At 48.4% G+C, this 13119-nt stretch overlaps 1 protein-coding gene across 5 annotated transcripts; it reads right to left on the bottom strand.

Moving 5' to 3' along the window:
- Positions 1-308: 308 nt before the first annotated feature.
- MTFR1L (mitochondrial fission regulator 1 like) lies at positions 309-12065 on the bottom strand. Of its 5 annotated transcripts, none has more exons than XM_090268828.1 (7): positions 12002-12065; positions 9027-9212; positions 8423-8527; positions 5216-5325; positions 4822-5033; positions 3337-3658; positions 309-1294 (listed from the first exon to the last, which is right to left on the bottom strand). In XM_090268828.1, exons 2-7 carry the CDS (start codon positions 9066-9068, stop codon positions 1189-1191), a joined length of 897 nt encoding a protein of 298 aa, XP_090124954.1. In that variant the 5' UTR covers positions 9069-9212; positions 12002-12065; the 3' UTR covers positions 309-1188. The 5 variants fall into 5 exon arrangements, with proteins under 5 accessions (XP_090124954.1, XP_090124951.1, XP_090124955.1 ...); XM_090268825.1 differs by having other exon boundaries at positions 11973-12053; XM_090268829.1 differs by having other exon boundaries at positions 3337-3622; positions 11973-12053.
- Positions 12066-13119: the final 1054 nt, after the last annotated feature.

Raw genomic sequence — 13119 nt, 5'->3', positions numbered from 1 at the left:
TGCAGGTGTGGAACTTGAGGACAAGACTGCAAGTTGTAAGATGGAGCTGCTGTAAGAGCTAAGGTCAAAGTCTCTACAGAAAGAGACAAGAAGCTCGGTGTGGAACTTGAGGACAAGACTGCAAGTTGTAAGATGGAGCTGCTGTAAGAGCTAAGGTCAAAGTCTCTACAGAAAGAGACAAGAAGCTCTTAGGAAAGGGGGGAAGCCAGGATCCTTTTAATGAAAGTCCATATACTATAAAATAGGACTCCTATACCCATGGGGGACACCAGGGGATCATAACTCAGAGATGGACACAGCAAATGCAATCTCTCTGCAAATCCTTTAATGTCAGGTAGTGCTTCAACCCAAACACACACGATACATACCGTGGAGAAAGGGACCTGAGGGTGTCTGAGTCATGCATGGTGTGGGTACAAACCCTGGCCCAACACAAAGGAGCAGTCGAGGGCCTGAAAGAAAGATGGTATTCTCTTTCCCCTCCCCATTTCTCTTTTCTACTGGGCTTAAACTAAGTCCACGGAAGAGCAAGAGTTCATCAGTGGAACCAATGAGGCCCCAGGCCTTGGTGGGTAGATTTGGTTGTACAGTATTACAAAATATATTTCAGAAAAAAACAGCCCAGGCCTCCTAGAAGCAGCCCAAATGTCAGCTGGTTCAGAGGCCCGACCGCTACTTTTTAGGTGTTGGACAGGGAAGAGGGTGATTGCTGGGCATTGGTGCCAGTATGTGATGGAGCAGCATAAGATTTTTCCTGCCCTGTGAACATGTACATACATGTTTAGAGCTCCCTTGGCTCTGCTACAAGGAAGCTGCTGAAAGTGACAGCTGGGTGCAATGTCCAGTGAGACCAGTTATGGAGTCTAATGCAGTGAAGTAAGTCATTCAGGACCTATTTTCACACAGGGGCAAGAAAAAACCAGAAACTTCTGGCTCAGCCTTTAGACCGAAACATTCCAACCTATACATTTACCTGTAGTAAGTGTCTCAGCTCAAAACAGGCCTTAGCCTCTGCTAAGGTTTGAAGTATGGGAAACAATCCAGCTCTTTTCTTTCAGTCCAAGCTCTAGCTTTCGGCAAGATGTTGCAGAAAACTTCTAATGGAGAAGCAGAAACATCTGCGGTGAAGAAGGCAGCTATTGAAGGAATTCCAGGAGCATGAGACTGAGTTTGCAGAGCTGAGTGCTATCAATTTCCTTTTCTACTGATATCTTCTTCTTTCAGAGCAAACTTCCTTCTTAGGACCTCAGAGATAAGGACAGCAGGGTCCTCCTCCTTCAATAAGCTCCGGTTCCTAGAGACATAATAATACTTAATTATTAATAATTTAATAATTTATTGGATACTTAACTCTGTCCTGGGCAGTGTCCCATGTCTTTGAATATTGACTCATGTAATTCTCACAACAATTGTATGAGGCAGGTGCTATTACAATTCTCTTTTAACAAATCAGGAAACTGAAGCACAGAAGGGTTATACAGTTTCCCCAAAGCTACTAAGCCAGTAAAATGGTGAATCCAGAGTCCAAAACCAAGCTAGCGATTTGCAGATTTCATTTCTTAACTAGAATGCTTTATTGTTTCCTGAGATCGCTTTAAAATGTGAGTGAAGTAAAGGACCAATCAAACCAGTTAGAATTAGCCTGTAGTGGCTAACCTTCTTTTCCCACCTTTGGTGGGAAATGACTAATAATTCTTGGCCATTCTGACCTTTATTAGTTCCAGAGAAAAGGTTTTCTGAAGATTACCTACTATTCTGTTTCCCCAACAAGAGGGCTGTGAGATTATATATATATATATATATATATTTTTAATGAGATCTAATATTTGTAGTAAAATGTTCACATCATAAGGGACCTGTGGGAACAAAACCAACTCCAGATTGGGGTAAATTCAAATTACCTGATATAGAAGAGTGTCTTAGATATCTGGAAAATAGTTGCTTGAAATCCTAGTGGACGGACCCTCTCTCATTCACTCTCTCTCTCTTTCTCTCTCTCTCTCTCTCTCTCTCTCTCAGGCATTTTACTAGTCCTTAGACTATTTGTAAGGGTCAAGACTGATTATTAAACCTGGAAGCAAAAACAAGAGTAATGGCCTTCCATCTGACACATTTTCCTGCCCCTTTGTTGGTGGGGCTACTTTCCCATTTTTAGTCATAAATTCATCTCCTCTTATTAACAAGTGACAAAAGATCCCAGGACACAGGTGGGAGGAGGGGCTTGGATCTAATACAGGTAAGAGGCAAGTAAAAGAAAATGTGAGTCAGTTTATGAGACACCGACCAGAAGAGAGACTCAGGGCAGCCCCAAAGCAGCAGCTGTATTTGGGAATGTAGGAGACCAAAGAACTGTGGGTATGACCTAGACCAACCTGGCTAAGGTACGTGAAAGTGACTTCCTTAAAGGATCGACCACTACGAAGCAATAAGGGAGTCACTTAGTCTTATCTGGGTTTCAAAGGGAAATGGGCCCTTGCACAAGGTAACCTTCCCTTCGACAGGAATTTCATCAACTCAGGAGAGAGCCTTCACCTCCCACAAGAGCTTTTAATCTACATTAACAAATCCAGCTGCACATTCTGGCCTCCAGCCTTCAGGGTCTGGATGTCAAACTTAAATGTTTCAATGCTCAAGAACCTGCAAACCAGCTCCTCTGGTGTGTATCTTGCAGGTGCTCAGACCATACTTGGAAACACTGCAAGGTGGTCACTCCCTCCAGCTGGAGCACTAGGGCTTCCTTGCTAGATGAGTTGCTCAAGGTAGGTAGTTTTTAAATTCCCTCACATTCCCATCAATCAGAGCTCCACTGCTTGGGGGTTAGGCTTTACTAAGTGTAAGGTGTACTTTGAACAAATATGAGCAATTCTGATAGGCAGTCAGGTTGAGGAATTTCCTGTCTTAAAAAACCCTTGTTCTCAAATCTCTGAAATTGCAGGGTTAGTCTGCATGATGGACCACTGTATTTGAAAGTAGACACTCCCAACTTTATGCAATTCTCCTTCCACCAAAATAAATCTACCAATTTGAGATACTGATTATTATGCAGCCCCACTTTGAAGGGTGGGGCATGAGGACCCTTATTAGCAGTATGAGGATGGAACTGGTAAAGCCCCTGGGGGACAGAAGTAGGACTGGATGAACCCTGTAAAGCTCCTACTGGTCTAACGTGGCTGGGTTAGATCACCTCAACCAAATGTAAAGTGTTACTCTTTCCTCAAACTGGAGTAACACATGGCTGTTACTGAGGACTTGTTATAGAAGTACCATCTATTAATCATTGGCCACAGGTGACTTAAATAGTAACTAGATCACCAGAGGTCCTTATCACACACTTACAGATCTTGGCTCTGTTTCATCCGGTGAAAGTCCTTCAGGATCCCCATCATGTCTGCAAAGCTGCTGGCCTTGGACAGAGAGATGCAGTCATCCTCTTCAGACGAGCTGCAGGTAGCTTTGTGTTCTGGTTTGCAACATTCAGGGCTGGCAGAACAAAGCAAGGAGACTGATGGAAGCTCAGGGACCTCTACCTCAGTCTCCTCGGTGATGTCACTAATGACAAAGGAAGTTGTAGAGTGGAATGAGGATCCAAAACAAGGTAAGGGAGAAGAGACATTTGAACTTCCTGGAGATAAGAAATCTGGCGTTAATGAAGCCGAAGCTGAAAGAGAAAACAACAGGCATGGATGGACATTGGGGCTAGAATACAGCAGTAGTATCTTCTCACAAGCACTGCCTACCAAGCGTTCATTTCCTGGGCTGATACCGTGACATCCTGGAAGAGCCCAGGGTAGTATCTGTAAGCTAGTGGAAGGTTCCTCTGCTACCCTTCCCTCTCAGGATTTCAGGATGTAGAAGCACTGGGCCCTTCCAATGTTCCAGGAGAGAACCTCACCCCCCCACCCCCAATAAAGGCCTTGGATCCTAAAAGCTCCCGTTCCTAAAAGCTGTGGAGTAACAACCTTGTTTAGACTGAAACAGTGACAGAACCAAGGCCTGAATTTGTCCTTTTCTTTAATTGCTTCTGACTACCCTCCTTTGAATGCTCTTTGTAAATGGAATAAGCATTCTCCAGCAAAAATAGAATGGTGATGGTCCTCCTGGCTTCCCAAAGTTTAATGAAATTTCCTCTAAGTTTCTAAGAACTAGTTTCCCATCAACTACTACTTTAGCTTATCTCTTAGATGACAAAAAAAGTAGCCAACAAACATAAATGGAAAATTCAAGAGAATTCCTTTATAAAACTGCCATACAAGGGAATTAAATACATGAAGATTTCAGAGAGAACACCATATTTTTCACGTGTTCTAACAACTGATAAGGTTTGGGAACTAAGCTCAACTAGGAGTGAAATTTAAAAAAGAGTAATATGAGGATATATAAACCATGAGCTGCTTGGGAGGTTACATTGGTTGGTAATTCGTGCCACTGGTGAAGACAGATTCTCATCCATTTCCAATGTTCTGCCTTAACTGCAGGCAGTACGGGGAGGAATGGAGAGGTGGTCTCTGGTAGGACAAGGGAAGGAAAGTTAGCTGCTTAAAGGGGATGCTTATTTCTTATATTTAAAGGAAAACTGCTGAGGGCCAATGGAAGGCGTGAACTTAAAGACACTTGGCAAAGGATGTTGGTTTCTGTCAGCTCGAAATAACTGACAGAAACCACCTAAGAAGTATTACAGGTTAGTCAGGCCTCAGAGCAACCCTAGAGCCCTGGGCCCAAGTCCCCCTGAACCAGGACCATCATTTTCTTTACCACTATCCTGTCCAAAAGCCAGGGGAAAGGAACAGCCTGCTATATTCTGGCCCTGACTCAGGCTCCTACCTGCATCAGCTGCCACTATCTTAGCAATCTGGCTGCGCAGGTGACTCAGCTCATCCTGCAGCTCTGTGGTGCGGCTTAGGGCCGGCAGGGCTGGCTTCTTCAAGGCCAGGAGCCTCTCCTCGGACCCACGCAGGTTGGGCACTGAGGCATTGCGCTGCATGATAATCAGAGGGCTGGGCTTCCAGGTGTGCCTCAGAGGGCGTGTATCACTCCTGGACCAGGGAAAGGCAGGTATATTAGACAGTTGGCCACTGCACCCCTTCTAAATTCCTTCACCCACTCCTATAAGACTAACAGATACTCTGAGCCCACAGATATCATTGCTATTGCCCTTAGCCTCTCATAAGCACTCCCCCTGTCTGCCACCTTATCTGGGAAGAAGCTCCTGAGTTACCTGACTCGGGCATATGTCTCCTCTTCATCTGCAGCAATCCAGGCAATGTCAGCCAGAGTAGGGACTGGGGGCACATCCCTCAGACACAGATCAGAGACATTGGGCAGGGTCTACAGAAAAGCAAAATAGATCAACACATCATGATGAGACAATCAGACTGGGCAAAATACATAGGAGGGGCACCTAATCTAGCACTGGGTGTCAAGAAGACTTCCTAGAGGAAGGAGAAGAGAGTTCTAGGTTGGAAGCAGCTTGAATAAGAGGCCAAAAGCAAGAGAATTTGTGGGATTACAAGTAGTTCAGCATGGCTGAAACAGAGGACGAGGGTGAGGGGAGTTGTGAGACATTGTGAAGTGAGTTAGGAGCTTTGATTCTAAGACCAATAATGTGCCACTGGAAAGTTTTAAGTAAGGATTAGATTTTAGATTTTAAAAGATTACTCTGGCCCTGATTGGTGTGGCTCAGTGGCCTGGGCGTTGTCCAGCAAACAAAGGTTACCAGTTTGATTCGTAGTCTGGGTACATGCCTGGATTGTAGGCTAGGACCCCGGTTGGGGACATGCGAGAGGCAACTGATTGCTGTTTTTCTCACACATCGATATTTCTCCCTCCCTTGCCCTCTAAAAATAAAAGCTTTTTTTAAAAAAGATGTTACTCTGCTGTTGTGTGGAACATAGATGGGAAGGTGAACAGACCAGTTATGAGGCTATTGTATCCTCCAAGTAAAACAGGATGCCCTACAAGGGGTGGGGCCTGTTTTAATTGAAAAATAGTTGCACCAATTTGTTTGTGTTGACTTTTAAGCTGTAACTGCAGAAGTGAGTAGTTGTAACACTGTTACCACTCATAGCCTGAATGTTTTATTACCTAGCCTTTGAAAGAAAAAGGGGTCTTCAGTGGGATAGGCCAGAGTTACCTTGTAACAGAGATGGCTGCTGTCTAAGTGTCTTGGCCTCTGGTTGTGAGAATACAGGTGCAACGAAATCAATAATCTGTTATGTCAATAGTTTCCTCTGGCTGGCTCTTTACAACACCTTTGTAGCTAATTGGGATTTACACTGTTAATATCAACACTGTTTTAAACCAAATCAATAATTTGAATAAATGAATAAAAATATGATTAATTATACAAAAGGAAGAGAGTAGGATTCTTTAAAATAGCCCCTCAACCCAAATGAACAACAACCAGGGAACAGAGAGGCTGAGTCATACTACGTTAAAATTAAATGAAAAATTAGGAGGATCCAATCATATTTTGAGTGTGAATACAAAAAGCAAAAACCATACATCTAGAAAAAGAACTACACCAAAACATTAGAAGTTACTGTATCATGACCATGTGATTATAGGCCATTTATTTTCCTTTCTCCTTTTTTATTTTCCATGATTTAATATTTCATATGGGTAAATAAAAAAAAAAAAATCAAGATTCCCTTAAATAATATTTAAGGTAATTTACAACAAATTCAGGGATGATTTCCTAAAAACCCACCTATACGTGAGTTAAATCCAGATGTTCCTGCTATAAATTGCTTGGTAGATGGATCAGGAGTTGATGCCTCTCGCTTTAAGACAGGGAACCTGGGTCTCACAGGAATGAACTGATTGTCCATGAACCCAGGAGCTACTGCTAAGGTTTGCCATTTAGCGAAGCTAGAGCACTGCTCTGGTACTAGCAATTAAATGCCTAAATGTTAGCTGGTATTACTAATACAGGCATACCTCACTTTATTGCACTTCACAGACGTTGCATTTGTACAATTGAAGGCAAGACCCTTCATGAGTAAAAATGATGATGACTTGCTTTATTGTGGTGGTCTGGAACCAAGCCCACAATATCTCTTAGATATGCACATACTGCTACTCTGGGATTAGCTCCTGTGCCCTTGATTAGCTCTGCCCAGCAGCATCTTGCCAAAGGACTAGAGAGATTATAACTAAGTGTGGGAGCAACTTCCACAGAGTCCTCCATACTCCCTGGCTGTGCTTCCCCTTGTTTCTGATGCTTCAGGCAGCTAAGGCCACACCTCGTTCATGCCCTTTAGGCAAATTCTAGATAATCTGGGTCATGGTTCAGCTTCCCCTCTGACTGACACACACACACACACACACACACACACACACACACACACACACACACACACACACACACACACACACTTCCAACCCCATTCCATGGTTCAGCTTCCCCTCTGACTGACACACACACACACACACACACACACACACACACACACACACACACACACTTCCAACCCCATTCCATGGTTCAGCTTCCCCTCTGCTCCCCAACACACACACACTTCCAACCCCATTCCTGGCTAATACCAACCCTGACACCACTTCTGACTCCAGATCCAGCTCCTACAAAGACTCTGTAGGTCAACATCTAATATACAAATTCATCTCCTTCATTTCTGCAGCCACTATATTTCTGCCTTCTCTGTGTAGGCAAAAAGCTGAAGTATTCTGTGCCCCGGCCCCCTACATGCCTTAAGCATGTAGCCCCAAGCTGGTGCTTAACCATTAATTCTTACAGGGAGGCAGCTGGGACTACTAAGGAACATTTGATTTTCCATTGCTGAAGGGGGTCTCCGAGACACAGGCCAGGCAAGAATTACTACTGCAGAGTGGGTGCTAAAGGCCCCCCTAGACACAGAGATAAGACTCAAGTAACCCAGAAAAGGAGTGGCCAGACTTGCCCAGGAAGAAGAGGCTGGGCCTCAGGGAAATTAAAAATAGGTGACTAAGTGTTCAAGTCTTAGGGCTAGTAAAGAAATGCAGAGTTCAACTCAGAGTCACACAGAGCACTCAAGTGTCCCACGTGGGGACCTGCCAGGGGTGTAGGCAAACACCTCAGGGCACAGACCTGGCTAATGTGGAGGTGAGGTTCAGTGAGGGCCTGTGGCCCACTCTGAGAAACTGGATTGCTAGAGTCTGATGAAATCTGAGTCACTTAGCAGAGGCATCAAAGATGTAAGATTGTGAATTTATGAGCAAATTGGAAACCTGACTGTTGTGGTCATAGGTTTGTGTGCAATCAGGAAGGCACAGTGACCAGGTCCATTATAAGCACTTACAAAATGTAAAAAACAAATGACCAGGAAATCAACCTGCCTTGGCAAGACCAAGGAGTCTGGGGCATGGAGCAGCACCATCCTTCCATACTCTCTGAGCCTCTATCTCCCCGCTCTTCCAGTGCACTCACCTGAAAGGATGCCCGGGGACATGGCTTCAGGGGCAGGTTGGTCCCGATTCTTCTCACTACACTGCGAGCAGCCCCATGCGGTTTGTTTTGCCAGATTGGGATGGTCTAGAGCAGGAAGGACAGGCACAGCCTCAGAGATGAGTTCAAGTATTATCCCCATCCACTCCCCTACTCCCCTTTACCAGGGAGACTGGACTCCTCAATCCCAGGGACAGGGCACCCTGTGGGGGTAAGTCAAGTCTCAATTATAAGTGAAGGCAGGTTTCCCAGTTGTTAGCTATCACCTTGGCAAACCACCTTAGGGACACCTGCTGCTGCCAAGGCGCAGTCAATGTGGGAAGGGTCCAGTAAGGGGCTGAGAAATTAGCTGGGTGTAGGGATTATCCAGGCTTCCCTCCCTTCCCTCTGCATAGAAAGGAACAAACACCTGACTCTTTAACTGCCCCCAAGATCATAGTTGGTTCTGCCTGGGGGAGGGGTGGGAGGGTGGCGTCCCTCCAGTTCCAGGTCTCCAGAGGAAAGGAAGGATTAACTGAAGAGTTTCAACTTCAGCAGGCCCTGTGCTCAGCCTTCCCCACACCACTGCCCTCCGAAAGCCCCTTACCACATTGGCTTCCATTCCCGACATTTCAACTGGCTCTTGCATTTGAAGGACGAGGCAGCGTGGGGAGGCGTGAAGCGTGAGTCCTTCATATCAGGCCATCTTAAGGAACACCAGAGTTCCCTTCCTGAGAAACATCCTTCACAGTGGTGACTCAGTGGTCACCACACAGGCCCACAAAACCAGGCACTGCAGAGCAATGACCAACACAAGGTTTCTCTTACATTTCACAGGGAAGACAAACCAGCCCAAAAGGCTGCCCTCACCCAACAATGGCTCTTCCAAATCCAGACCCTTAAAGGTTCTGTTCCAGACTTATTGCATGAGCTTGGACAATGCTGGGAGCCCTCCTGGACCCTTGGTTTCCTGACGCAAAACTTCTAAAGATGAAATAGAACCCTTTGATAGTTTAAAAGCTCATGGGAAAGGCAAATTGCAGGTACCAACCAAGACCAGCATTCATTCTTTAAAAAATTTTTTAAAATTTATTTTTAGAGCAAGAGAGAAACAGACAGACACACTGATTTGCTGTTCTACTTATTTATGCATTCATTGGCCGGTTCTATGGCCCTGACTGGGGATAGAATTTGCAACCTTGGCGTACAGTATCAGGATGACACGCTAACCAACCGAGCTACCCAGCCAGGGCTCCAGCATTCATTCCTGAAGATGAGATATAAAAGCCCAGCATGTGCCCCCCAGGCCCCTGATAAGAGGAAGAGGTAAAACAGACAACAGAAGAGTCAATCTCAGTCTATTAGGGTATAGGGAAAAGGGCCAAATCCTTTATCCTGGCTCAGCTGTCTACTGGCTTTGTAGCCATAGGCAAGTCACTTAACCTTTCCAGAGGTTGGTTTCTCCACCTGTGAAAAAGGACAAGAACAGCTGCCACTCTAGGCTACTGTAAGGCTCAATCCATGAAATAGGGGATTCTAAAGGGCTTAATGAACTGTTAAAATGTGACAGAGGGGTGGGGTCCCTCTTGACTGGATTCTTTACAGCTGCCCTTGCATGGTGAGCAGATGCAGTCAATGAGCTCACCCACTCCCTTGTTCATCAAACACTAACAATGGCCCCCTGTGCTGGGCTCCACAGAGGCCACGGACGAGGAAGATACAGCCATGTTCTCGAGGAACTCTCAATCTAGAAGAGACAGCACCCGAAAACCTAATTCTAGCCAAGAATACATAATTCTCCTTACGAAAGAAAGGTACACTAGGCAGGTGGCCAGGTGAATTTAGTCCCTTGGCCCCAAGGTCCTATGGTAGTTTGGAGGGGGAAGGAAGGGAAGAAAAACATAACAGCACAGGTCCAGGGCAGGAAGGTGAGAGATTATCTTAGAGGAACAGAGTATAAGGGGTCAAGGTTAACTGGGGGTCAAGTCCTGAGGGCTGGGAATGCCCAGGTGAGAAGTAACTAGGGAGCCAGGGAAGGCTCTAAACAGGGGCTGGGCGGGACTACCAAAGCTGTGCTTTCTCGCTGAGTGACTCACTCCTGGGAGAGGCGTTATCCACTTTGCGGGGAAAGGAAGTTGGAAAGAAGGAAGTTACCACTCACACAGGGAAAGGAAGCTGGAGAGACCAAGAAACTGGTCTAAGGTCACTCAGTGGTCATAACAGCAGAAAGCACCTCAAGTCTGGTCCAGATCCTGCCGCCTCCTGCACGGGCTCAACTCCTAGGCGCAGTTCAAGCGTTCAGGCCCCTGTGTGTGCCAGGCTCTGTGCTGAATGTCCGCCCCTGACCCAAGTTCCACATAACAGCGGCCCCCGCAGCCACTTCCTCTCGGAGCTTAACTTCTAAGGACTCCGCTGGGCCTAAGTCTCCCACAGCAGCCAGAGAGGTCCTCCTAGACCACAGTGCTAGTCACAGTGATCCGCTGTTCCAGAGCCCTACAGATCCAGAGCCCTGCAGGCCCTTCACAACCAGGCCCAACCTCGGCAGACCGAACAGCCTCCAAGGGGGCCTTGCACCCTTCACGGCCACACATCCTGCGTTCAGCTGGCCCTTCAGCCGCCAACGCCACCTCTGAGGCCTTGCCCGCACTATTCCCTTTGCTCAAAACACCTGCACCCCCTTCCCAAAACTCACTCTGGGTCATTCTTCCCAGCTCAGCTCAAGCATCACCTCCCCTTGCCCAACAGTCAGGTCCTTTACTGTTCATCCGACAGCGCCCTGCATTTCCTCCATAATTAACTGTAAGGTACCATTTGTCCCAAGGACAGGGACGTCCTTAGGCACAGTAGTGCCTGCCCGGCCCCCAGTAAGCCTGTAAACAAATGTCCAGTTAAGAAATGAAGGAGAGCAGAGAGCACCGACTCAGCCTTCACACCCCCCCCCACCGCCTTCACACTGTGTCACCGACCGGAAGAATGTTGCCCCTGTCAACGCTGGTTGGTTCTTACCACTGCTGCGCTCCCACAGCCCCTGTCGAGGCTGTTGTCATGTTTACACACGGTCTCCCGCAGGAGCCGGGCAGGGCCCGGTCTCATCACTCCTGGGTCCCCTCGGAGGCCGACACGCTCAGCGGAACTTGGCTGCGCCGAGGAGCCTGTGCGGGGACCTTGCCCGGGACACGCCTCCCCTCCCCCGCAACAGCCCGACCCGACAGGGGCAAGGTCGGCCAAGTTCTCGCTGCCGGCCCAGGCGGTCCCTGGACCCACAGGCCCGGGGCCAGGCCTAGGGAGCGAGGAGGTGGCCGAGGCAGCCCAGCCCGCATAAGACCGCGGCCGAAACGAGAAGCCGCCGGTGTAGCTCGGCCACAGAAGCTGGGTGACTCGGGCGAGCAATTACCCCGTGGGGACTCAGTCCCCCCCTCCCCGTGCCAAATGAAGCGGACAACACTGGCTCCCAAGAGAACTAGCGCGGGGACAGGAGCCGCGAGCCCCGCACCGCGCCTCGCATGAGGCCGCGCCCCCTCCACCCGAGCGGCACTCGGACCTAGCCTCTCACCTAAGACTCGGGCTCCAGGACTCACTCACCTCACGGCCCCTCCTACTACAGCGGCCGCCCAGCCCTCCGCTGGCCTCACTTCCGCTGGCCGGCCTCCGGAAGTACTCCTCTGCGGCTGCGCACTGAGCCGCGCCCCGCGCGTCCTCAGAAAGCCGGCCCAGCTCGGAGGCGGGGCGGTGGGCGGCTGCCGTGCGGGCCAGGGCGGGCCACACCCACCCGAGACCACGCTCCCTCTAGTCCGAGCCTGCCTGGAAATGGAGGGAGCTCGGAGATGCTGAAGGCCTGACTGGTCGCTTACCCCAGTCTCTTTGCTGCTTTTGGTCCCGATCCGACCTTCGCAGTACGAGGTCTGACTATCGCTGTCCGGCCCCCAACTTGTGTGGTCTATGGCCCCTAACCCGACGGCAAACTTGCGAACCCGGGCGTTCCAGATCCTTAGGCCGCAGAGCTTGCCTTGCATATTGCCCTGGTCCCCTTCACAGTTCGCACTCATAGGCCAAGACCCTCTCCAGCAAGAACACGCTTCTCCTCGGACCCCTGCCCTCCAGCGCTTTGTAGCTTTCTCCTATTTTAGCCTTTATGCATTACACATACCGTATTTCCAGTGACTATCGGATGGGTAAGGTAGATCCCAGAGGCATTGGAAAAGAGAACCAACCACATTTCCACATTCCTTCCAGGCCACTCACCCACCCCCTCTTTGTGCTCAAACCCTCCGAGTCCTGGTATCCATGGCACCAGGCCTAGTTCACATGCCCTCCTCTGACCTCAGCACGTGCTGTGCCTGGCTCCCAGGTTGCAGTTCTTTGGTCTCAAATCCGGTAAGTTCCAAGGGGCCCTGCATTTTCATTTTGCACTGGATCCTGCAAATTATGTAGCTGGTCTTGACCAGAGACCTCAGGGGTTGTCCCTGAGCCCCACTGTATTTCAAAGAATGTTCCTGGATGTGGTAGATGCTGTCTTGGTGCTCCACCCAGATCCCCTTTACCCTGCGAGTACATCCATCCTCCAGCTGCTGTGTTGGCTTCTGCTCACAGCTGTCCCCTTTTCTGGAAAATTGCCCTTGCAGAAGGGAGAATGGAGGCCCCATCCAGTGATGTCACCCCCCCCCCCCCAGCCAATGCCTGATAAAATTTACAAAGGACTG

Source organism: Furipterus horrens, unplaced genomic scaffold (genome assembly GCF_987537825.1).
Source record: "Furipterus horrens unplaced genomic scaffold, mFurHor1.1.pri manual_scaffold_3, whole genome shotgun sequence".
Lineage (NCBI taxonomy): Eukaryota > Metazoa > Chordata > Mammalia > Chiroptera > Furipteridae > Furipterus > Furipterus horrens.
The sequence above is the reverse complement of the archived record's forward strand: the minus strand, read 5'-3'. Positions and strand labels throughout refer to the sequence as shown.